The following is a 26,415-nucleotide window of genomic DNA, read 5'->3' as shown; positions in this document are numbered from 1 at the left end:
CCCTAGTATTTCCAGGGGATTGTTTGTATCTTCCTTAATGAATACAGAACCAAAGTACTCGTTTAACTGATCTGCCATTTCCATGTTTACCATTATAAATTCACTTGTCTCTGTCTGTAAGGGACCTACATTCGTCTTCACTAATCTTTTCCTTTTTTACATACATCTAGTGATTTTTAGTCAGTTTTTATATTCCCCGCAAGCTTTCTTTCATGCTCACCCCTCCCCCCCCCCCCCTCTTAATCAACCCCTTTGTCCTCCTCTGTTGAGTTCTAAATTTCTCCCAGTCCTCTGGTTTGCCGCTTCTTCTGGCCCATTTATATGCCTTTTCCGTGGCTTTAACATTATCCTTGACTTCCCTCGTCAGCCACGGTTGAGCCCAGTTTTGTTTTTTCGCCAGACAAGGATGTTCAATTTCTAGAGTTCGTCCATGCGGTCTTTAAATCTTCGCCATTACATCTCCACCGTCAACCCTTTAAGTATAATTTGCCAGTCTATCCTAGCCAATTCCCATCGCGTACCTTCAAAGTCTCATTTATTCAAGTTTACACAAAAGGCTGTGAGATAAAGGAGGGAAGGAGAGAAGAAATACAAAATGTGAAGCCAGAGGAGGGAATATAGGTGGAAGGGGACCAGGAGGAGGGGTGGGGGAGGGGAAGGGTTGTTGAAAGTTAGTTGCTTAAAATTCAAGAGAGAGTTAGATTTAGCTCTTAGGGCTAAAGGAACCAAGGGATATGGGGGTAAAGCAGGAACGGGGTACTGATTTTAGATGATCAGCCATGATCATATTGAATGGCGGTGTTGGCTCGAAGGGCTGAATGGCCTACTCCTGCCTACACCTGTTTTTCTATGTTTCTAATTGGACATTTCATTGTTCCTATCAAAAGACACAAAATGCTGGAGAAACTCAATGGGTCAGGCAGCATCTCTGGAGAAATTGGATGGTGACATTTCAGGTCGGGTCCCTTCTTCAGACTGAAGGTAGGGGGTGGGGGGATTGAAGAGCTGGAGGTGAGAAAAGAGCAGGACTAATCAGGATCGACCTCAGGCAGGATGGTGCCCTTGTTTGGCCCAGTGTTGGCTAGGGAAGGTGTGATCAAAGATCATAGATCTTTGGGTGTGATCTCAAGAGGGAAACAATATGGAGAACTGTGGAACCGGTAATACGACCAAGAAGGAGGAAGGGGGGGGGGGGGAGATTGTAAAAATTTAGTTAAAATTTGAGAATTCAAAATTCATACCGCTGGGTTGTAAGCTACCCGTGGAATGTGAGGTGCGGTTCCTCTAATTTGCGTGTGGTGGTTGGATTGTTGAGTTAGTGCGGCCGTGCAGAAGTTTCTGATTGGCGAGCAGTGGTTGAGTCATCAGTTGCCAGGTGAAGTCCGCTCTGTGAGAATGAGTTTTGTGCCGATGACTCACAAGTTGCAATAGCAGTTTGTCTGCTTTAGTCTTTCCTTTCCTTTCAGGCAGCATCCTGGTGAAATTGCTGTAAATCTACCAGCCCCCCTAAACCCCTATAATCAGTCTGAAGCCAATTAACCTACAAACCCCCACGTTTGTGGAATTTTGGGAGGAAACCGGGGCACCCAGAGAAAACCCACGCGGTCACAGGGTGAACATGCAAACTCCACACACTCAGCACCCGCGGCGGTCAGGACCAAACCCGGGTCTCTGGCACTGTGAGGCAGTGGCTCTACCCTCTGCGCCACTATTCCTCCAGCAGTTTGTGTCGTTTATTTTTGTATCTGCAGTTCCTAGTTTCTCTAGATGTGTACAAGACCTATGTCTGTACTGTAGTTTAAACTAAACTACAGTTTGGCTTAGTTTAGTTGAGTTTATTGTCACGTTTACTGAGGTACAGCGAAAAGCTTTTTTTGTTGATTGCTATCCAGTCGGCGGAAAAACTATACATGATTACACTCAAGCCGTCAACAATGTACAGATACAGGATAAAGGGAATAATGTTTAGTTCTCGACCTGAAATATCACCTATTCCTTTTCCCCTGAGACGTTGCCTGACCGACTGAGTTACTCAGTCAGCTTTTTGTATCTAAAGTCTGATTATAGATGGTCCAAGGGTCTCCAATGAGGTAGAAGGGAGGTCAGGACCGCCCTCCAGTTGGTGAGAGGGTGGTTCAGTTGCCTGATAACACAATTAGACAAACACATTGCTGGTGCTTATATTCGAGGGCGGGTTTATATATGGTGAAGTACGGCAGGGACTTTCCAAGCTGCGGGAGAGCCAACTTCCTCGTTTTGGCTTTGTTGAGATTAAAACGTAGTGCCTGCCTTGCCCTGCACGCAGTCTGCACACACATCTCTCTAAGAGCTCTCCCTTCAGTCGACAGTGAAGTCCATCGTAACCATGTCAGCGAACGAGCAGCAGAACTCTTTGCTGCGAGACTCTCAACAGGATATAGCCAGCAACTCGGATGTGGAGGTGAGAGGGGCTACCCCTGCTGCAGTGCCAGTCCACAGGTAAGGTCTTAACCATAGTCACTTTCCCATTCCCGATTCCCGGAGAGCAGGTCAATGATTCCCGGGTTCTGGGGCCTCAAGGATGGACTGCAACTAGGGTTGCCAACTTTCTCACTCCCAAATAAGGGACAAAAGGTCAAAATAAGGAACAAATGCCCGACGGCAATTCGTTGACCGACTTGGCCATGGCTGGGTGAATGATGAGTTGACTGCACACACAGCCCAGCCGGTGGGTCAGCTGAGGAGATTTGGCCTGGGCGTGCGACGTCGCGCACAAAGTCCGGCACCCCATACACTCATGAATTGACGATCGGCCATGAGAAGGAGGGGTGGTGGTGTTGGCGGTAAGCGAAGGTCCGAAGGTCGGACAGCTGGCCGGACTGCCGACCGACTGGGCCACGGGCGGGGCTGGATGCGGCGCTCTGACCCGACAGTCCCCTCGACCCGAGTAGTAGCAGTCAAATACGGGACAAGGGCGGTCCCGTGTGGGACAAACCAATTTAGCCCAATATATAGGATGTCCCAGTTAATACGGGACGGTTGGAAACCTTAACCGCAACTGTCCAGCACACTTTAGTTTATTGTCACGAGTTCCGAGGTGCAGTGAAAAGCTGGAATCCCAGACCATCACACAAACCAACCTCCCTTCAATTGATTCCATCTACACTTCACGCTGCCTCGGCAAGACCACCAGAATAATCAAGGGCCAGTCTTTTGTAGATACAAGGGAGGGGAGGGGGCGGGATTGATAGGCAGATGGTTGGAACAAACGCCAGAGACAAAAGCAAGTGTGAGACAAAAGGATTGAGGAGTTGAAAATTGTGAAGCTAGAGGAAGGAATGTAGGTGGAAGGGGGGGGGGGGGAGGGAGAAATAGGTGTGAGTCTAGGATGGGGAGGAAGGGGACTTGTTGGAGATTATCTAAAATTGGAGAATTCAATGTTCATACCGTTGGGCGTAAGCGACCCAAGCTTAAATATAGAAACAAGTTTATTGAGTGCTGGAGGAACAATATCTCTGTATCTCCGGAGGGAATATACAGGCGATGTTTTGGGTCGGGACCCTACTTCAGACTTCTGCTTTCAGTTCATTGATGCATGAGGTGTTTTAGGTCAAATTCAGGAGTTAAAATAGTAAACTTTCAGGGGAAAACATAAAATAGGAAGTGTGAGTTTCAGTATGACAAAGCAATCTAAATATCAGATGTAGCCGAGGAGATTAGTTTAGCTTGGCATCATGGTCGGCACAGACATGGTGGGCCGAAGGGCCTGTTCCGATGCTGTACTGTGCTGTATTAGTCACTGATCCTTCTGATTTTGATTAATTATTTGAAGGAAATCTGTGGGCGGTCACGGTGGCACAGCGGTAGAGTTGCTGCCTTACAGCAAAATGCAGTGCCAGACCGACTACGGGTGCCGTCTATATGGAGTTTGTACGTTCTCCCCGTGATCTGCGTGGGTTTTCTCCGAGATCTTCGGTTTCCTCCCACACTCCAAAAACGTAGGTTAATTGGCTTGATAAAAATGTAAAATTGTCCAAGTTGGCGATATGCAGAGTACTGCCCTGCTGACTACAACATTCAGAAGGTTCAGAAGGTTGTGGCTGTGTCATCCTTTATGTTTTAAAATTCTGGACGTTTGAAGTTTAGTTGCTACGTGTACCAAGGTACAGTGAAAAGCTTTTGTTGCGTGCAAACCAATCAGTAGAAAGACTATACCTGATTACAATCAAGCCGTCTACCGTCTACAGATACAGGATGAAGGGCATAACGATTATTGCAAGATAAAGTCTAGTAAAGTCTGATTAAAGATAGTCCGACGGGCATAGATAGTGTGGATGTGGAAAGGATGTTTCCACTGGTGGGAGAGTCTCGGACCAAAGGTGATAGCCTGGTTGCTCTTTTAGAAAGGAGGTGAGGAGGAACTTCTTCATTGGCCAGAGGGTAGTAAATCTGTGGAATTGCCACATAGGGCCGTGGAGGCCAAGTCAGTAGATTTATTTAAGGCAGAGGTAGACAAATTCCTGATTAGAATGGATGTCAAGGGCTATGGGTGAAGGCAGGAAAATAGGGTTAGGAGGCAGAGATCAGCCATGATTTAGTGAGCTGGGAGGTCAGGACTGCTCTCTGGTTGGTGATAGTTGTGGACACAGCCCAGACCATCACACAAATAATCCTCCCTTCCATTGAATCCAAGACCACCAGCATAATCAAGGACCAGTCCCACCCTGGTCACTCCCTCTTCTCCCCTCTCCCATCAGACAAGAGGTACAGAAGTGTGAAATCGCACACCTCCAGATTCAGGGACAATTCCTTCCCAGCTGTTATCGGGCAACTGAATCATCCTATCAACACCTGACTTCCCATCTACCTCATTGGAGACCCTCGGACTATCTTTAATTGGAATTTACCTTGCTCTAAACATTATTCCCTTTATCCTGTATCTGAACACTGTGGACAGCTTGATTGACATCATATATAGTCTTTCTACCGACTGGTTAGCTTGCAAGAACCTTTCACTCACTGTGCCTTGGTACACGTGACATTGACCGAACTATCTCCAATAGGTCCACATCTCCTGCCGAGCGACACCCAAGGCATTCAGAGGGAGAGAGACAATTGGCTGACTGTTGACTCACCAGTTGCCGGGGAGAAGTCGGAGATGAGGGAGAGTTTTGAACCAGGACGTCATTAAAGAGCGAGCAGCTGCAATGTACAAAGGCAGATAATTAATTCCAGAGCTTGCAGCTGATCTCGTAGATACAGGGAACTGCAGATGCTGGAATCTTGAGCAAAACACAAAGTGCTGGAGTAACTCAGCAGGTCAGGCGGCATCTTTGCAGAACATGGATAGGTGATGTTTCGGGTCGGGACCCTTCTTCAGACTGATGGGGATGGGGGGAGAAAGCAGGGAGAGGTGGGGGCGGGACAAAGTCTGGCAAGTGACAGGCGGATACAGGTAAGGGAGTTTGATTGGCAAATGGGTGGACAGAGATAGGAAGAAGACATCTTCCTTGTGTCTGAAGAAGGGTTCCAACCCGAAACGTTGCCTGTCCATGTTCTCCACAGATGGTGCCTCTGACCCGCTGAGTTACTCCAGCACTTTGGGTCTTCATTTTGTAACCCAGCATCGGCAGTTCCTTGTGTCTCCAAGATTAAAAAAGGCTAAAGGAGATAAGGAGAGAAGAAATGCAAAATGTGAAGCCAGAGGAGGGAATATAGGTGGAAGGGGACCAGGAGGAGGGGTGGGTGAGGGGGAGGGTTATTGAAAGTTAGTTGCCTAAAATTCAAGAGTATGGTGGGAGAAATGGGTGCACATCAGGGTGGAAGAGTGGCACTGCAAAGAGACAGGGGGGGAAGAGGGGGGGTCGTTACATAAAATTGGAGAATTCAATGTTCTTGCCCTTGCGTTGAAGTCATAGAATTATAGTCATGCTGCATGGAAACAGCCCCTTCGGCCCGACTTGTCCAAACCTGGATAGAATGGATGCAGAGAGGATATTTCCACTCGTGGGAGATTCTAGGACCAGAGGGCACAGCCTCAGAATAAAAGGACGTACCTTTAGAAAGGAGATGAGGAGGAATTTCTTTAGTCAGAGGGAGGTGAATCTGTGGAATTCTGTCACAGACGACTGTGGAGGCCATCATTGGGTATTTTTAAGGTGGAGATTGACAGATTTGTGATTTAGTAACGGTTGTCAGGGGTTGTGGGGAGAAGGCAGGAGAATGGGGTCGCGAGGGAAAGATAAATCTGAATGGCGGAGTACACGATGGGCCGAATGGCCTAATTCTGCTCCTAGAGCTTATAAATGTATGAACTTAAGCTGACCAAGATCTCCCATCTATACCAATTATAAACCTTGAAAGATTTACATTTCCTGTTGTGGGGAATTTCCAGTTGTAGAACTGGTTTCATGCAATAAAAACACTTTTATAATTGAGAGTCTCTGGCATTCTCTCACCAAGTGGGAGTTCTTAGAATTAGGCTGACTGCTCTTTGATAAGGGCGGGTTGTAAGTTTACTGTGGATGGATTAGAATAGATGGTGTTGTGTTTGATGGGGCCAAAGGGCCTGTTTCTGTGCTGTCACTCTCCCTATGACTAGACATACAGCATGGAAACCGGTCATTCGGCCCACTTTTTCTTTAGCCAGGGGGTGGTGAATCCGTGGCATCCATTGCTAGAGATGGTGGTGGAGGCCTGGTCATTGGGTATTTTTAAGGAGATTGATAGGTTCTTGATTAGTATGGTGTCAAAGGTTATGAAAAGAAGGCAGGAGAATGGGATTGAAAGGAAAAAAATAGATCAGCTATGATTGAATGGTGGAGTAGGACTGAATGGCCTGATTCTGACCCTGGTCTTATAAAACACCATAGTTAAGGAAGATTCAGGCAAAATACTGGTAAATAAGGTTAGTAACGATGAGTGGCCAGCATGGACACGGTGGGCCGAATGGCCTGTTTCTGTGCTATGTGTGTCTATGTACCATCATCCGTTATGTGTAGGAAGGTAATGCAGAGTCCGATAAAGGGTCTCGACCTGAAACGCCACCCATTCCTCTATCCAGAGACGCTGCCTGTTCCGCTGAGTTGCTTGCTGCGTTAGATTAAATTAGATTAGATATAATTTATTGCCACACAGCCAGGCTGGTGGAAATTTGGGTTGTCTGCAGCGATACAATAATAAAGAACACACAACCACAATAAAACTGTAACACAAACATCCACCACAGCATTCATCACTGTGGTGGAAGGCACAAAATTTGGCCAGTCCTCCTCCATTTCCCCCCCGTGGTCAGGACCAGAGTCCAGAGTCACTCCAGCACTTTGTGTTCATCTTTGGTACAAACCATCATGACTTGGACACACACCAGGTGTAAATGCTGGAGGTTCCTCCCCATCAACACCATAGGAGTCAACAAAACCAACAGTTCATCAAGGGAAGGACTGCAGCCGTTCATGAGTGCGTCTCACCACCATTTTCTTGATGCCAATCAGGGAGTGATCTGGAAAACATGGATGGGTGACACTTTGGGTTAGGACCTTTCTTCAGACTGTTGTGGCTTGGGAAGGGTGGGTGGGGGCAGGATGGGGAGGCGGGGAGAGTAGGATGGAAAACCCCCAACACAAAACACTGGCAAATCCACCTGGCTGTTTCCCCCTTGCTCATTTAACTTGGCATCATGCCAACACCAACACCAACACTATGGGCTGAAGAGCCCGCTTCTGTGTTGTACTGGTCTATGTACACTGGGCTTATATTCACTGGAATTTGGAAGGATGAGAGGGAATCTTATAGAAACATATAAAATCCAGCCATGATCACATTGTATGGCGGTGCTGACTCGAAGGGCCGAATGGCCTACTCCTGCACCTATTGTCTATTGTCTATTGTCTAAAATTCTTAAGGGTTTGGACAGGCTAGATGCAGGAAAAATGTTCCCCATGTATGTAAGTCCAGAACCAGGGGTCACAGTTTAAGAATAAGGGGTAGGCCATTTTGGACTGAGATAAGGAACAAGATTATCGCCCAGAGAGTTGTGAATCTGTGGAATTCTCTGCCACAGAAGGCAGTGGAGGCCAATCCACTGGATGTTTTCAAGAGAGGGTTAGATATAGCTCTTAGGGCTAATGGAATCAAGGGATATGGGGAAAAAGCATGAACGGGGAACTGATTCTGGATGATCAGCCATGATCATATTGAAAGGCGGTGCTGGCTCGACGAGCTGAATGGCCTACTCCTGCACCTATTTTCTATGTTTAAGAAAGAACTGCAGATGCTGGAAAAATCGACGGTAGACAAAAATGCTGGTGGAACTCAGCGGGTGAGGCAGCATCTATGAAGAGGAGGAAAAGGCGACGTTTCAGGTCGACACCCTTCTCCAGACTGGTCGAGACCCTTTTCTATGTTTCTATGTTAATTTTTGTGTCTACCATGATCCGTAGACACTCTCCACCTCCACCAGGGGTCAGTGGTGAGCTGTAAATCTATTTTCTGGAAACTCATGCAACTGTGGGGGGGGGGGGGGGGGGTGAAGAACTGGAGTCGAGGAAAGACCAGGACCAGGCAGGAACGACCATTAATGACCTCAGGCAGGGTGGTGCCTGGTTGTCCATTGCTGGCCAGGGAAAAGGTGTGAGGGGAATGGACTGGGGATGTTTCGGGTCAGGACCTACTTCAGACTAGTGGTGTAAACTGTTGGTCCTTGCCCTCCAAGCGATGGGTTTGTCAGGATGGAAGGTTGACCATGAACCCTGTAATTCATGGCCTCCCTCCCCTCCACTCGCACTACCTGTCTCCCCACATTAAGTCAATGGAATAAAGCATGGGTTGTGGATGCAGAATCTAAGGCATAAAGTCAGGAGAGGGGGCAGATGGTATGAAGGAGATGGAAACAGTTGTCTTGGAAGGGCCACTAACATCCCTCAGAGGAAGAAATCTGCCTTCCATACCCTGCCTGGGCCTACACCCACCATCGTGGGTGACTCTTAACTTCTCTAGACTGGGTCTCACAAGATACAAGAACAATTAGTGATAGTCAATAAATCCAACGATGCCAGACATCTGAACAATTTACGCTGGGACCACCAAGGCCTACGGGGTCTCCCGGTTGCTAAGGGGTATAAATAAGGGGTAAGCCATTTAGAACGGAGACGAGGAAACACTTTTTCTCACAGAGAGTGGTGAGTCTGTGGAATTCTCTGCTTCAGAGGGCGGTGGAGGCAGGTTCTCTAGATGCTTTCAAGAGAGAGATATATAGGGATCTTAAAATAGCAGAGTCAGGGGATATGGGGAGAAGGCAGGAACGGGTACTGATTGGGGATAATCAGCCATGATCACATTGAATGGCGGTGCTGGCTTGAAGGGCCGAATAGCCTACTCCTGCACCTATTGTCTTTTGTCTATTGCGAACCAATTCTTAACTCGTCTTCCATCCATATCCCTGGACAAGGGAGTTGGGACCAGTGTAGATTGGGCATCTTGGTCGGCATGGATGAGTTGGGCTGAAGGGCCTGTTTGCGTGCTGTGTAGGATTCTGGAGAGTAGCTGAGAGACTTTGGAAGGAGGCAAATGAGAGAGAGAGAGAGAGAGAGAGAGAGATCCTGACATTTATTGGATTCACGGCTCATTGTTATTTGTTGTGCCATCCAGTGGAAGTCCTGAACACCAGTTTTACTTCCAGGGAATTACCCCGTTACTAGAAATGATTAATTGACACATACCTCCGGAAAGTCCCTTGCAAATTACAGGGAAACATCCTGGACAAATTCATTACAAGTCGCACATCACTAATAACACCAATCATACCCAAATCCCTCCAAAGACTTGTTGCGGACTTTATCTCGCACTAAACGTTATTCCCTTTAACTTGTATCTGTACACTGCAGACGGCTTGATTGTAATCATGCACAGTTTTTCCACTGACTGGAAAGCATGCAACAAAAGCTTTTCACTGTACCTCGGTACACGTGACAATAAACTAAACTGAACTGCAATGGGACTAGTGTAAATGAGTGATAGTGACTGGGTGGGCCGAAGGGCCTGTTTGTACGTTGTGTCTCTCTGTGGATCAGGGGCCACACACACACACACCTCTCAGATGTTGTACATGGCCAGTGAAGCATTGAGGTGCTCCCCCTCCTCACCATTGCCATCTGCCTTCCAGGGGCCTGAGCTGGGGCCGAGGGCTGCTCTATGCTGGCGTATCCATCCTGGTGGCCATGCTCATCGCCGGCCAGGTGGTCGGCATCATGTTCCTGATGAAGCAACAGGACAAGATAGACGGGCTGCAGAAGACCACGAGACGTATCGAGAGCAAGTACTCGGCGAGCCGCGGACCATTCAGTAAGCAGAGCCGCCACAATGATCAACTTACAATGATCAACTGATTGGGTGGTTGATTGGGTGATTCATTGATTTATTGAGTGCTTGATTGATTGACATTAATTGATTAATCTGTTTAATTGGATGATTGATTGATTCACTGATTGATCAATTGATTGGGTGACTGATTGACTGGTTAATTGACTGATTGATTGAATGAATGACTGATTGATTCATTAATTAAATGATTCATTGGTTGATTGGGCAATTACATAGAAACATAGAACATAGGTGCAGGAGTAGGCCATTCGGCCCTTCGAGCCTGCACCGCCATTCAATATGATCATGGTTGATCATCCAACTCAGTATCCCGTACCTGCCTTCTCTCCATACCCCCTGATCCCTTTAGCCACAAGGGCCACATCTAACGCCCTCTTAAATATAGCCAATGAACTGGCCTCAACTACCCTCTGTGGCAGAGAGTTCCAGAGATTCACCACTCTCAGTGTGAAAAATGTTTTTCTCATCTCGGTCTTAAAGGATTTCCCCCTTATCCTTAAGCTGTGACCCCTTGTCCTGGACGTCCCCAACATCGGGAACAATCTTCCTGCATCTAGCCTGTCCAACCCCTTAAGAATTTTGTAAGTTTCTATAAGATACCCCCTCAATCTCCTAAATTCTAGTGAGTATAAACCGAGTCTATCCAGTCTTTCTTCATATGGAAGTCCTGACATCCCAGGAATCAGTCTGGTGAACCGTCTCTGCACTCCCTCTATGGCAATAATGTCCTTCCTCAGATTTGGAGACCAAAACTGTACGCAATACTCCAGGTGTGGTCTCACCAAGACCCTGTACAACTGCAGTAGAACCTCCCTGCTCCTATACTCAAATCCTTTTGCTATGAATGCTAACAAACCATTCACTTTCTTCACTGCCTGCTGCACCTGCATGCCTACTTTCAATGACTGGTGTACCATGACACCCAGGTCTCGTTGCATCTCCCCTTTTCCTAATCGACATTCCTTGATTGATTAATTGGTTGTGGATTGATTGACCGATTGATTAGTTGATTAATTGATTTGTTAATTGATTGATTGATTGCCTGACTGATTGGTCCACTACTTGCTAGTTGGCACCATGAGGCAGCAGCTCTACCCGCTGCACCACCATTGGGCTGGGGTTGTGAGGGGATTTCAAAAAGACCATCGGCCCACTCAGTTTGTTCCTCATTCTGTTTATTCGCCTGCACTGAATTTCCCCAGAACCCAGGCTAAGTAAAATCCTCAACACACACACACACACACACTCTGAGGGGGGAGCCCCACGGTGAGCTGTTAGCTAGAATTGGGGATCCGTCTGGCTTTAGAAGTATGATTCACTTTGGTTTTCATCAGCTCAGATTAGATACACCGGTGTTGTTTATTCTGCAATAGAACATAGTACAGCACTGGAACAGGCCCTTCGGCCCACAATGTCCATGCCAAACATGATGGCAAGTCAAACTAATCTCCTCTGCCTGCACGTGGCCCATATCCCGACATTCCCTACACTTCCAGGTGCCTATCTAAAAGCCTCTTAAACACCACTAGCGTATCTGCCTCCACTACCCACCCCCTGACAGCGCCTTTCAGGCACCCACCCACTGTGTGTAAAAAAAAATCCTTCAAACTTTAGAATCATAAATCATACTGTAGAATCTCCTTTCAACTTTCCCCCTCTCACCTTTAAGCTGTGGCATCTAGTGTTGCACATTTCCATTCAGGGATAAAGGTTCTGACCCCATCTATGCCTCTGATAATTTTATATACTTCTATCATGTCTCTCCCAAGCATCTTGAGGTTCCAGAGAAAAACATCCAAGTCTGTCCAACCTCTCCTTGTAACTGAAACCCTCCAATACAGGCAGCATTCCGGTGAACAGGGAAAAGAGCGGGGGAGGGGGGGATTGGAGGAAGGGAGAGGGGGGTGAGGGTTGTGAAGCTGCATCTACAGTTCCATGTGTCTCCATTTTTTTCTTGTATCTTTTTATCCTTCAGGACCGAAGCCAATCATGCACCTGAGACCGATGATGATGGATCTGCCCATTTCCTACATCAACCCCAATGTCGACGCACCAAAGGTGACTTCTCACCGAGACATTATGGAATATTAACTCCCCTTCCCATTCCCACACCGACCTTTCTGCCCTGGGCCTCCTCCGTTCCCCTCATTAAGTCTTAACAGAATAAAGCAAGGGTTCGGGATTCAGAAGCTAAGACACAAAGGCTGTGGAGGGGGCAGATGGTATGAAGTTCATGTTCATGTCCTTAAATCATAGAAACAGAATTAGGCCATTCGGCCATTCGAGTCGTGGCTTGACTTCATTCAATCATTCAATCATGGCTGATCTATCTTTCCCTCTCAATCCTATTCTCCTGTCTTCATCCCATATCCTTTGACACCCATAGTAAACAAGATCCGTCTTAAAAATATTCATCAATGGCCTTCTTAGCCGACTGTGGCAATGAATTCCATAGATTCACCACCCTCTGGCTAAAGAAATTCATCCTCATCTCTATTTGAAAGCTACATCCTTTTATTCTGAGCGAAAACATCCTCTCCACGTCCACTCGGTCCAGGCCTTTCACAATTTGGTGAGTTCAATGAGGGCTCCCCTCATCTTCCTAAACTCCAGTGAGTGCAGGCCCAGTGCCGACAAACGCTCATCATACGTTAACCCAATTATCCCCGGGATCATTGTCGTAAACCTCCCCTGGACCCTCTCCGACGCCAGCACTTCCTTCCTCAGATCTGGCGCCCAAAACTAGTCACAATAACGGAGATGGAAGCAGTTGGTCTAGGCGTGGAGATAGGTAGCATGGTCCACTCATCTGGTGTCCATGGATGGGATGGGTATCATGGATGTCCTTGGAAGGTCCACTAACATTCCTCAGAGGAGGAAATCTGCCGTAGTGACCCTGCGTGAGCCTACACCCACCAACGCGGTTAACTTCTCCCGAGACTGGGTTCCATGGAGCTGTATTTGTCACTTGTGCAACTGCACTGTGAAATTCATTTCGCATTATTACACATGCGGGCGCCACCATGTTTTTGCCGCGAAATCCAAAAGTCCAAAGTCCCGTCGACCCGATTGACTCAATATATCGGAGCCGTTCCCCCAAACCTGTATCTCTCTCCTCACCCCGGCCATCTTTGTGACCCTGGGGGGCCTCCTGCAGCCCACCTTGAAGGGGCTGGAGGCATTCCCCCGGTTCACCCACCCACCGCCCCTCGCTCCTCGCATCCAAAGTCTCCAGCGGCTTCTTCCCGGTCACACCCATCGACAAAGCCTTCCGGCGGGCACTGCGGCCATGGCACCTCCCACGAGGTACACAATATACAAGGGCAATTAGGGGTGGGCAACAAATGCTGGCCTTTGGTGCCACATACCGACATCCGAACACTTGCGCTTGGTCCGCCAAGGCCTGCTGGAGCTAAACGTTTTAACTCCCATTCCCGCTCCCACACTCATTCCCAGGCCTCCATCATTGCCCGAGTGAGGCCACATGCAAACTGTAGGAACAACACCTCATGTTCCGCTTGGGTAGCTGACAACCCAGCAGTATGAACCTTGAATTCTCCAATTTTAAATCATACCCCCCTCTCTCTTTTGAGTGTTCCACCCCTACCCCCAGTTATTCCTACCACCATCTCCCAGCCACCCCCTCAGTCACCCCTTCCCCTACCCAATACATTCATATCCCATCCCTGAGATTCCCATTTCCCTTTAACCCCCCCCCCCCCAGTTCCCTTCCACCCACATCCCTCCCTCTGACTTTATGCTTCACTCCTCCTTTTCTCTTCTCCTCTGACACCCCTTTGTCTACTTTTCACCTCCAGCTTTTATCACTTTCTCCACCTATCTGGCCATCACTCCCCCCCCCCCCCCCCCAATCTGTATCCACCTCTCACTCGCCGGGTTTTGTCCCACCCCCACCTCTCTCTTCCAGCTTCCCCCCCTCCGTCGGCCTGAAGAAGGGTCCCAACCGGGAAAGGTCATCTGTCCTTTCCCTCCACAAATGCTGCCTGACCCACTAAATTCCTCTTGCACTTTGTGTTTTTGGTTTAGTTAACTTTAGTTTAGTTTAGTTTATTGTCACGTGTACCGAGGTACAGTGAAAAATGTTCAGTGCAAGATAAAGTCCAGTCAAGTCTGATTAAAGATAGTCTCCAATGAGGTAGATGGTAGCTCAGGACCACTCTTTAGTTGTTGATAGGATGGTTCAGTTGCCTGACAACAGCTGGGAAGAAACTGTCCCTGAATCTGGAGGTGTGTGTTTTCACACTTCTGTACCTCTTGCCTGATGGCAGCACTGCAGGAACTGCAGGTATCTTGTGTTGCCAGACGTAACTGGACCAGTGTGTGTTGGTTGGGCGATGACGGAAATGTCACCTTCTTTATCCTTGTCTTTCCTCAGCCTACCACACCTCAATCTACAACTCCACCAATGACCCTGATGGAACAGGTTCATCAGCTGCTGAAGGTACCTCTCCAACCTATTACAGAACAGGTGTCACGGTGGCGGGAGAGATGCTGCCTCCCAACTCCTGAGACCTGGGTCCGATCCTGACTACGGGTGCTGGGTGTGAATGTGTGGGGTTTGCACGTTCTTCCTGGGACTGCGTGGTTTCCTCCGGGTGCTCCGGTTTCCTCCCAAACTCAAAGACGTGCGGGTTTGTAGGATAATCCCTCGTGTGTCGGATAGAAAACAGCTGATTAGTGGTCGGCATGGACTCAGTGGGTCGAATGGCCTCTTTCCACGCTGTATCTCTAAACTAAAACTAAACTTCATCTTAAAATTATTTGGAACAAAGGGTGGAGTTTATTTAATCTTGTCACGTTTACTGAGATACAATGAAAAAGCTGTGTACTGCATGCTATCCAGGAACTGGTGATATATGAGTACAACCATGCCACACACAAGTACAATGGATGGTTTAGTTTAGACGCACAGCATGGAAATGGGCCCTTCAGCCCACTGTGTCCATGCCGACCATCGATCACCCGTTCACACGTTCTATGTTGTCCCACTTTCTCATCCACTCCCGACACACCAGGGACAATTTACAGAAGCCAATGAACCTACATTCTGACAGGCCTTTGGGATGTGTGTGGAAACTGGAGCACTCGTGAGGCAGCAGCTCTACCCGCTGTGGCCCCCCCTGTTGCCCCCACGTTGACGGGACCTTTTGCCCGATCGTTAGGCTGATCGTTACTGCTCATTTTTTCCTCTCAGGATGGAAACCGAACAGAAGGGATTCCGGGAATGATTGGAAGCTTCTCCGACAACCTCCAGCTGCTGAAAAAGAATCTGAACGAATCCGACTGGGAGGTTGGTGTTTAATTGTCCAACGTGAGAATTCCTCCAGCGCTTTGCGTACGCCGCAAGACTCGCGTATCTCCAGATCCTTGTGATGAGGAGGAATTTATTTTGCCAGAGGGTGGTGAATCTGTGGAATTTATTACCACAGATGGTGGTGGAGGCCAAGTCATTGGGTATTTTTAAAGCGGAGATTGATAGATTCTTGATTAGTGAGGGTGTCAAAGGTTACGGGGAGAAGGCAAAAGAATGGGGTTGAAAGGGAAAGATAGATCAGCCACAATTGAATGGTGGAGTAGACTCGATGGGCTGAATGGCCTAGTTCTGCTCCTATGACTTATGGTATGAACCTCAATCATATCCACAAGATACAGGTAGCGGGAGCTCTATCGTTGTGTGATAGTCTTGGCTACGGCCAACACCTTAAACTGACTGGACTCTCTTGGTCGGTGAGTTTGCTGTAGGTCAGGATGACAAGGAAATTGAAGAGCATGCAGTGAAGACTTTGTCTTCAGGCAGACAGAAAAGATAGATCAGCCGTGATTGAATGGTGGGGTAGACTCGATAGGCAAAATGGCCTAAATGTGCTCCTATGTCTTATGAACATGAACTCTTCACTGCCAACCCCTGAAATATTAACCTGGTGACGTGCGTTTTTTTGTGTTTTTTAGGATTTTGAATCTTGGCTGCAGAACTGGTTCCTCTTCCAACTTGTTCAGCCTGAGAAGAAGACTGCACCAACCCAGGCACCCCAAGTACTGCCTCGCCATGAGATGCCATCCAGAGGTACGTGACAACCTTCTTCTCCCCATCCCAATGAGACCATGCTCCAAGATCCTTGGCTTGCGGGCTTGAGTTACAGGGAGAGGTTGGACAGCCTTGACATTTTTTTTGTATGGAGCCTTGGAGGATGAGGGGTGACCTTATTTAGACTTTGCACTTTAGTTTAGACTAGGGTGGCACAGTGGCGGGGCGGTAGAGTTGCTGCCTCACGGCGCCAGAGACCCAGGTTCGATCCTAACCTCGGGTGAGGTCTGTGCGGAGTTTGTACATTCTCCCTGTGACCACGTGGGCTTTCTCCGGGTGCTCTGGGTTCCTCCCACACCCCAAGGATGTTAATTGGCTTTGGTAAAAATTGTAAATTGTTCCTAGTGTGTAGGATAGTGCTAGTGTACGGGGTGATTGCTGTTCGGCATTGATTCAGTGGATCGAAGGGCCTGTTTCCGCGCTGTATGTTAAAGTCCAAAGGGTGGTCTTTTTGTGGTGTGCAAAATCATGAGGGGCATGTTTAAAGTGAACGTCACAGTCTTTTTCCCAAGGGAATAGGATTTTAAAGATAGACACAAAGTGCTGGAATAACTCAACGGGTCAGGCAGCATCTCTGGAGAACATGGATCGGTGATGTTTTGTGTCGGGACCCTTCTTTAGATCTTAAAGCCAGAGGGCACAGGCTTTAAGAGGAACCTCAGGGACAAATTTTCACTCAAAGGGTAGTCCGTATCTGGAAGGAGCTGCCAGAGGAAGCTATTGAAGTCACGTGGTTATGCAGGGAATGAAGGGATATGGATCACGTGCAGGGAGGGGAGATTAGTTTAACTTGGTTTCATATTTGGCACAGGCATTGTGGGCCGAAGGGCCTGTCCCTGTGTTGTACTGAAGAAGGGTCTCGACCTGAAACGTTACCAATCCATGTTCTCCAGTGGTTTACTGACCCGCTGAGTTACTCCAGCACTTTGTGTCATCCTGTGCTGTGCCACTCAATGTTCTACTAGTTATGTTATCCCACTTTTCATCTATTCATCCACTTCCTACACACCAGGGGGGATTCACAGTGGGCTAATGAACCAATTAACCTACAAACCTGCATGGGCATGTCTTTGGGATGTGGAAGGAAACTGATGCACCCGAAGGAAAATCATGTGGTCACAGGGAGAACATACAAAGTACAAACACTGATGCACACATGCACGCACACGCACGCACACTCGCACGAACGCACACACACGCGCGCATACACACTCGCGCACATGCACACACACACGCGCGCGCGAAAACACACATTCACGCGCACACACGCACACACACGCACACACACACACACACGCACACACACGCACACACGCACACACGCACACACACACACACATGCGCGCGCACACACGCACACACAGTACCCGAGGTCAGGATTGAACCTGGGTCTCTGGCGCTGTGAGGTAACGGCTCTACCCACATTGTCTTTGAGGGATTAGATTTCAGAGTTGATGACAATAAGGACATATTCCCTTTATCATTGTGGACGGCTTGATAGTAATCATGTATAGTCTTTCCGGATGGCATGCAACAAAATTGCTGACCGGATGGCATGCAACAAAAAGCTTTTCACTGTACCTAAACTAAACTAAAGTAAGGTCACATCATTATTGGAGTGGGAGGCAGTGTCAAGCAGAGCAAGCGTGCAAATCGCAGCGTGTATCTTTGGATGTTATTGTGTCACAATAATGTTTTGTTAGTTGCCTTGAAGTGACCAAATGATTCTTGTTTCCACAGGGAGGAAGATCATCTCCAGCATGGTCATGAGCCCACTGCTCAACATTCCTTCTCTGGGAGACAGTGCCTCCAAGCAATCCGATCTTGCTGAAGTCGTTCCTAGAAAAAGGGGTAACTATGCCGACGAGTATTTCAGAACATAGAACAGTACAGCAGAGGAACGGGCCCTTCGGCCCACAATGTCAGTGCTGACCATGATGCCAAGACCAACTCTTATGTACCTGCATGTAATCCATAGCCCTCCATTCCCGACATGTCCATCCATGCACCCATCCAAAAGCCTCATAAACACCACTGTCATATCTGCCTCCTCCACCACCACCCCTGGCAGCAAGTTCCATGCATCCCCCACCATCTGTGTAACATACCTGCCCAGCACATCTCCTTTATAATTGGTCCCGCTCACTTTAATCATGTGCGCCCTGGAGTCATACAGTACGGAAATAAGCCCTTTGGCCCAACTCATCAAAGTCCACCAAGATGCCCCATCTAAGCTCGTCCCATTTGCCTGCGTTTGGCTCGTATCCTTTTAAACTTTTCCTTTCCATTTTCACCCTGGTAAAATCAGCTCTTCCTTAACCTCCAACGCTCCAGAGAAAACAATCCAAGTCTGTCCAGCCTCTCCCTGTAACTAATCCAGGCATCATTCTGGTAAACCTCCTCTCCAAAAGCATCCACATCCTTCCTGTAATGGGGCGATCAGAACTGCACGCAATACTCCAAATGCACTGACCAAAGACCTACAGAGCTGCATTATGACTTCCTGACTCTTATACTTATATCTTAAAGCCCTGACTGATGAAGGCAAGATTACTGTACGCCTTCTATACCGCTCAAAGCTATGTCCACAACTCTCTGCAATTTCCTGCGGTCTTGGATGGTCTGGGGAGCCTCAGGCTCTGCAGGACACTGATGTGACCGCTGTTATTTTCCCTCACGCAGTTTTCCATGCAGAGACTGAGTGTGAGAGACTGGAAAGGGTGGCGGAAATTAAGCCCGGAGCATTCCACCCAAGCTGTGACAAGGATGGGAACTATGAGCCAAAGCAATGCTGGCCAAGCACTGGCTACTGCTGGTGTTCCTATCCCAATGGGACCAAGATTGAAGAGACCGCAACCAGGAAACAACTGGATAATTGTCAAAGTAGGCTTGAGTTTCTTCAGCTACCTGTTGTACTGAGCCATAGTCACAGTTATAGAACCATAGGCATAGAGTCATAGACCCATATAGTCATAGAGCTACAGTCAGAGCCATAGTGTCATAGTGATAGTCATAGTGTCATAGACCCATACAGACCCATAGAGTCATAGAGCCATCGTTTTGGCGCCAGTCTTAGAGCCAGAGTCATGATCATGTAACGTCATAGAGTCTGAGCCAGTCATAGTCATAGAACCATAATCATAGTCCCATAGAGCTATAGAATCAATCATAGTCATACAGCATGAAAGCAGGCCCTTCGGCCCAACTTGTCCATCCTGACCACCCACCGAATCCCCTTCCAGAGACACTCTCCCCATCACCAAAGTTGACCATCAATTTACAGATCCAGCGTGGAAAAAAGGCACCTGAGTCGACACCGACCCATACACTAGCTCCATTCTACACACCAGGGACAATTTACAAAAGCCAATTAACCTACAAACCCGGACATCTTTGGACCGTGGGAGGAAACTGGCGCAACCGGAGAAAACCCACACGGTCACAGGGTGGACGTACAAACTCAGTACAGACTGCAGTTGTGGTCAGGATGTAACCCATGTCTCTGGTGCTGCAAGGCAGCAACTCTGGTGCTGCACCACCGTGCCCACCCTAGTTCTTAGGGAAATATTCCATGAAATTGTTGATGAACTTTAACGGTTCCTATTGTGGACTAGTTTTGACTGAGGTTCTAACACATTGACAGGTGACATGTTAGCCTCACTTGCGGCTTAAATGCGGCTTTCTTTCCACCTTCAGGCTACCAAAAGCCAGATGACCCAAACTTTTCCGGCTTTGGTGGTGAGTAGCAGGGATCGGCCATGGTTAACCCAAGATGTCCACTTGGCGAAAGGGAGAGACAGACCCTTGTTGCCTCTAGCTTCCCTAATCCACTAACCGCGCTTGTCTATCCTTCCTCGGCCATTCCTCTAGACTTTGTAGATACAGCACGGAAGCATTCCCTTCGGCCTACCGAGCCTGCGACAACCAGCGATCACCCCGTACACGAGCATAATCCTACACACGAGGGACAATTTACAGAAGCCTAGTCACCTACTAACCTGCACGTTTTTGGAGTGTGGTGGAGGCAGATACGTTGAGTCACTCGATTACAGGGAGAACGTACAAACTCCGTACAGACAGCACCTGTAGTCAGGTTCCAACCCGAGTCTCTGGTGCTGTGAGGCAACAACATGAGGCCACTGTGCCGCCCCTATTGAGGCTAATTGAACCTAACTTTATAGTGAGTTCTTTGTCCCATTTGGCCCATTGACTCATGGCTGATCTATCCATCGTACTCAGCCCCATTCCCCTGCCTCCTCCACGTAACCTTTGACACCCTTACTGATCAAGAACCTGACAATCTCCGCTTTAACAAAACATAGACTAGTAGAAAACATAGAACATAGACTAGTGGGACGACAGATGGCACAATGGGCTAAGTGTTCGGCTGGCGACCGGAAGGTAGCCGGTTCGAATCCCGCTTGGAGTGCATACTGTCGTTGTGTCCTTGGGCAAGACACTTCACCCACCTTTGTCTGTGTGTGAATGTGTGTGAATGTGTGTGAGTGATTGGTGGTGGTCGGAGGGGCCGTAGGCGCAGAATGGCAGCCACGCTTCCGTCAGTCTGCCCCAGGGCAGCTGTGGCTACAGAAGTAGCTTACCACCACCGAGTGTGACTGAGGAGTGAATGAATAATGCGATGTAAAGCGTCTTTGTGGCGGCTCCCAATGGTCGTTCCGAGACCCACGCACTACACCTTGAGTATTAGAAAGGCGCTATATAAATCCCATCCATTATTATTATTATTAGTGTAGCACCTTTGGACATGATGCCAGGTTAAAGAAATGGCGGCACAGTGGTGTAATGGTAGGGCCTTTAACGCCTTATCAAAACCTATCAATCTCTGCTTTATAAATACCCAATGTCTTGACCTCCACAGCCGTCTGTGGCAATGAATTCCACAATTCAATAGCGGCCGCATCGCTTTGATCATTAACCTTTGCACTAATGTCCTAAAACAGTGCGTCTACAATTTGGAAAGAGTAAAATTCTGAGACAAGTTATAAATGGGAGATATTCAAAGCTAAACTGAAGATAGAAAACAACACAAATGGCACAGGGTGTAGAGACGCTGCCTCACAGCACCAGAGACCCGGGTTCCATCCTGATCTCCGTGTGTCTGTCTGTGTGTGTAGAGTTTGCATGTTCTCCTTGTGACCATGTGGGTTTCCTCCGGGTGCTCCGGTTTCCTCCCACATTCCGAATAGGTGCAGGTTTGCAGGTTAATTGGCCCTGTGTAAATTGGCCCTAGTGTGCAGGGGAGTGGATGAGAAGGTGGGATAACATAGAACTAGTGTGAAGGGGTGATCGGTGTTTGGGCTTGGACTCGGTGGGCCGAAGGTCCTGTTTCCATGCTGTATCCCTAAACTAAATGACACTAAACTAAATGGTGAAGAGTAGCTTTAATATTGTTCTCTGATGTTCTATGTTCCAGGATTCTAGAGATTAGTTCAAATAAAGAGAATTAAATTCAAGGAAACATAGAACCTAGAACATAAAACAGTAGAGCACAAGAACAGGCCCTTCAGCCCACAATGTCTGTGCCAAACATGATGCCAAGATAAACTAATCTCCTCTGCCTGGATGTGATGCACACCCCTCCATTCCATGCATAACCTTGTGCCTGTCTTTAAAAATCCTCAACGTATCTGCCTCCACCACTACCTCTGGCAGTGCGTCCCATGCACTCACCACCCTCTGTGCATAAACAAAAATTGTCCCACACATCTTCTTTGAACTTTACCCTTCTCGTCTTAAAGCAATGCCCTCTAGTCTTGGACATTTCCACCCTGGGGAAAAGGTTCTGATTGTCTGCCCTGTCTATGCTTCTCATGATATGATAAACTTCTATCAGGTCTCCCCTCAACCTCTGATGCTGTAGAGAAAACAATCCAAGTTTGTCCAACCTCCCCTTATAATCCGAGCATCATTCTTGTGAACTGCTTCCGCACCATCCCCAAAGCCTCCACATCCTTCCTGTAAATGGGGCGGCAGGGTGGGGCAGCGGTAGAGTTGATGCCTTACAGTGCCAGAGACCCGGGTTCGATCCTGACTGCGGGTGCTGTCTGTACGGAGTTTGTACATTCTCTCAGTGACCACGTGAGTTTTCTCCTGGTGTTCAGGTTTCCTCCCACACTCCAAAGACGTACAGGTTTGTAGGTTAATTAGCTTTGGTAAAAATCGTAAATTGTTCCTAGTGTCTAGGATAGTGTATAAGGTGATCGCTGGTCGGCGCGGACTTGGTGGGCGGAAGGGCCTGTTTCCACACAGTTTCTCTAAAACTAAACAAAACAATGCCCTATAGTCCTTGCTATTCCACTCTGGGGGCAAGGTTCTGACTTTGTACCCTATCTATACCTCTCATGAGTGTATAAACATTCTATCTGATCTTCCTGTGAATCTCCGACGCTGTAGAGAAAACAAGCCAAACTTGTTCAACTTCTCCTTATCATCCGGGCATCATTCTGATAAACCTCCTCTGCACCCTCTCAATAGCCTCCACATCCTTCCTGTAATGAGTTCATAAGTTCACATCATAGCAACAGAATTAGGCCATTTGGCCCATCAAGGCTACTCCGCCATCCAGTCATGGTGGTCACTGTGTCACAGCGGTAGAGTTGCTGCCTTACAGCGAACGCAGTGCCGGAGACCCGGGTTCGATCCTGACTACGGGTGCTGACTGTACGGAGTTTGTACGTTCTCCCTGTGACCTGCGTGGGTTTTCTCCGAGATCTTCCGTTCCCTCACTCCAAAGATGTACAGGTTTGTAGGTTAATTGGCTTGGTAAATGTAAAAATTGTCCCTAGTGTGTGTAGGATAGTGTTAATGTGCAGGGATCGCTGGTCGGCGCGGACCCGGTGGGCTGAAGGGCCTGTTTCCGCTCTGTATCTCTAAACTAAACATTCTCCTGCCTTCTCCCCATAACCTTTAACACCCATACTAATCAAGAATCTGTCAATCTTCACCTTAAGAATACCCATAGAAGGCCTCCACCGCCATCTGTGGCAATGAATTCCACAGATTCACCACCTTCTGATGAAATAAATTCCTCTTCATCTCCTTTCCAACCGTACGTTCTTTTATTCTGAGGCTATGGTTTCTGGCCCTAGACTCTCCCACTAGTGCAACCATCCTCTCCACAACCACTCTATCCGGGCCTTTCACTATCGGTAAGTTTCAATGAGGGTCCCTCCTCATCCTAAACTCCAGCGAGTACAGGCCCAGTCAAACGCAATGGAAGGCGGCAAGTAGCACTGCATTCGATACTCTAAATGTGTCCGAACTAAAGTGCTAGGTGTTGTACTTAACAGAGGTCCCTCTTCTCGGCCCTGCCTCACCATGGACATGGAATGAAGGAACTGCAAGCGCACAAAACAGGAGCAAACATAACCATTCACTCCCTTTGCCTCGCTCCAACCACCCATAACACAGCTGATCTAACCACTGCATTCCTCATGTTCATCAATTCATAAGTTCTAGGAGCAGAATTAGGCCATTCGGCCCATCCAGTCTACTCTGCAATTCAGTCATGGCTGATCTATCTTTCCCTCTCAACACCATTCTCCTGCCTTCTCCTCATAACCCCTGACACCCTTGCCCTGCCTTGTCTTGCAATCTCTCAGCTCCTTGCTTGATGAATCTACCCAATATTTAAAGATAAAGGCTTTGCTGAAACAAGTTTGTTGAGATATCTCCCAAACTAACAATGTTTTTCTCTTTTTTCTTACAGCTTTTGAGGCCTAAGGATGAAATGTCGATGGACGCAGATCCTCAAGACCAGCTTTGCTCCCCAGACCTACATTAATTGCAAAGATTGATTAACATTTACTTTGATTGATAATTATTGGGCTGTTGACTTGCACCCAGTACATGTATCTTCTATCCTGCTTATGATTTGTCCGTGAGGATTATTTAGCTATAAAGTAGACAATCAAATTGCTCATAAGTTCATAAATTCATAAATCGTAGGAGCAGAATTAGGCCATTCGGCCTATCAAGGCTACTCCGCCATGCAATCATGGCTGATCTATCTTTCCCTCTCAACCCCATTCTCCTGCATTCTCCCCATAACCTTTGACACCCTTACTAATCAAGAATCTGTCAATCTCCTCCTTAAAAATCCCCAATGACTTGGTCTCCACAGCCATCTGAGGCAATGAATTCCACAGATTCACCACCCTCTAACTATATGAATTCCTCCTCATCTCCTTGCTAAAGTTACCTCCTTTAATTCAGAGGCTGTGCCCTCTGGTTCTAGAGTCTGTACATTCACCCCATCTATTCCTCACATGATTTTATCAACCCTCTCACCTGAACACTTGGACATTTGGTTCATAATCCAGATGGCTCTGCCTAACACTGGGAACACCACCATCAGAGATTGAAGGATTGCAGGGGTATATAACCCCCCCCCCCCCCCCCCCCCCTCACCATTACTTTGGGATTCAGTAGAGTTGGGGCTACAGTTTATGATTATCAGCAAATTAAAAGATGCATTCAAGATATAAAAATTCACCACTTTGTTTTAAGAATTGCCAAGAATGAATTTGCTGAAGAATAATATTGCTTCTAGATTATGTTAATATTTGCTCATTGATAATGGCTAACTATTGCTGGGGAATATTACGTTGCAATAAAGGGTGTGGAATTTTATTTCATCTCTCTCTTTGAATTATTGTGACAATTGGGATTGGATGTTGGGGGTAAATGAAGGGTTGTTGTGTTAGGGGCCTGTCATCCAGGCTTCAGCCCATTATCGTTGAAAGTTGAAAGCATTGGATGGAATAGATCTAAAGGTAAAGGTAGGGGTTTAGTTTACTTTAGTTTAGTTTACTTTAGTTTAGTTTACTTTAGTTTAGTTCAGTTCAGTTTAGTTTAGTTTATTGTCACGTGTCCCGAGGTACAGTGAAAAGCTTTTTTGTTGCGTTTTATCCAGTCAGCGAAAAGACTAATGATGATTACAATCAAGCCGTCCACAGTGTACAGATACAGGATAAAGGGAATCATGTTTAGTGCAAGATGAAGTCCAGTTAAGTCCGGTTAAAGATAGTTCAAAGGTCTCCAATGAGGTAGATGGGAGGACAGGACCACTGTCTAGTTGGTGATGGGATGGTTCAGTTGTCTGATAACAGCTGGGAAGAAGCTGTCCCTGAATCTGGAGGTGTGTGTTTTCACACTTCTGTACCTCTTGCCCGATAGGAGAGGGGAGAAGAGGGATTGACTGGGGTGAGACTGGTCCTTGATTATGCTGGTGGTCTTGCCGAGGCAGCCTGAAGTGTAGATGGAGTCAATGGAAGGGAGGTTGGTTTGGGTGATGGTCTGGGCTGCGTCCACAATTCTCTAAATTTTATCGGGATGCATCACAGCACGGCTTGGGAGCAACTCCATCTAAGACCACAAGAAATTTTAAAGAGAAGTTGATGAAGTGCATGGTCTAGTGTTTCTGGAGAGCCAAGAGTCAGAGATTTCGGTTCAAACTCAATAATTCTCAAGCACGGAGTGTCACGGAGACGTCACTTTCCGGTCCATGTTCTCCGGAGATGCTGACTGAGTCACTGCGTTACTCCAGCACTTTGTGTCTTTTTTGTAAACAAGCATCTGCAGTTCCTTATTCCTACAAGATTCATATGGGTATTGCCACGAGATCTTGAGTTAAAGGTGGAGAGGTGGGCAGACTGGGCACATTAGGAACTGCAGATGCTGGAATCTTGAACAAAAAGCAGAGTGCTGGAGTAACTCAACAGGTCAGGGGGCATCTCTGGAGAACATGGATAGGTGACGTTTTGGTTCGGGACCCTTGTTCTCAGTTCCAGTCAGTGTGGAAAAGGGTCCTGACCCAAAACGTCACCTATCCATATTCTGCAGAGATGCTGCCTGACTCGTTGAGATACTCCAGCACCTTTAAGACATTCACAGTTCATGAGCCATTCATTGATGGTGTTGTCTCCTGC

The 26,415-nt window shown here is 47.6% G+C and overlaps 1 protein-coding gene across 4 annotated transcripts; it reads left to right on the top strand.

Annotated features, from left to right (window-relative positions):
• The first annotated feature begins 2,208 nt into the window (after positions 1-2,208).
• On the top strand, positions 2,209-25,117 carry cd74 (CD74 molecule). 4 transcript variants are annotated; one of them, XM_033029737.1, is made up of 10 exons: positions 2,209-2,478; positions 10,142-10,320; positions 12,335-12,417; positions 14,756-14,821; positions 15,575-15,670; positions 16,330-16,444; positions 18,206-18,316; positions 19,148-19,348; positions 20,162-20,203; positions 24,195-25,117. In XM_033029737.1, the coding sequence occupies exons 1-10, from the start codon at positions 2,366-2,368 to the stop codon at positions 24,206-24,208; spliced, it is 1,020 nt and encodes a 339-aa protein (XP_032885628.1). In that variant the 5' UTR covers positions 2,209-2,365; the 3' UTR covers positions 24,209-25,117. The 4 variants fall into 4 exon arrangements, with proteins under 4 accessions (XP_032885628.1, XP_032885630.1, XP_032885629.1 ...); XM_033029739.1 differs by lacking the exon at positions 19,148-19,348; XM_033029738.1 differs by lacking the exon at positions 20,162-20,203.
• Positions 25,118-26,415: the final 1,298 nt, after the last annotated feature.

This window comes from Amblyraja radiata, chromosome 11 (assembly GCF_010909765.2).
Source record: "Amblyraja radiata isolate CabotCenter1 chromosome 11, sAmbRad1.1.pri, whole genome shotgun sequence".
NCBI lineage: Eukaryota > Metazoa > Chordata > Chondrichthyes > Rajiformes > Rajidae > Amblyraja > Amblyraja radiata.
The sequence above is the reverse complement of the archived record's forward strand: the minus strand, read 5'-3'. Positions and strand labels throughout refer to the sequence as shown.

Excerpts from the sequence above, each read along its gene's own strand:
- cd74 (XM_033029737.1), top strand. The coding sequence starts at position 2,366 with ATGTCAGCGAACGAGCAGCAGAACTCTTTGCTGCGAGACTCTCAACAG. Across the intron at positions 10,321-12,334 it reads GGCGAGCCGCGGACCATTCA|GACCGAAGCCAATCATGCAC; the intron begins GTAAGCAGAGCC and ends TTTATCCTTCAG. Across the intron at positions 15,671-16,329 it reads TGAACGAATCCGACTGGGAG|GATTTTGAATCTTGGCTGCA; the intron begins GTTGGTGTTTAA and ends TGTGTTTTTTAG.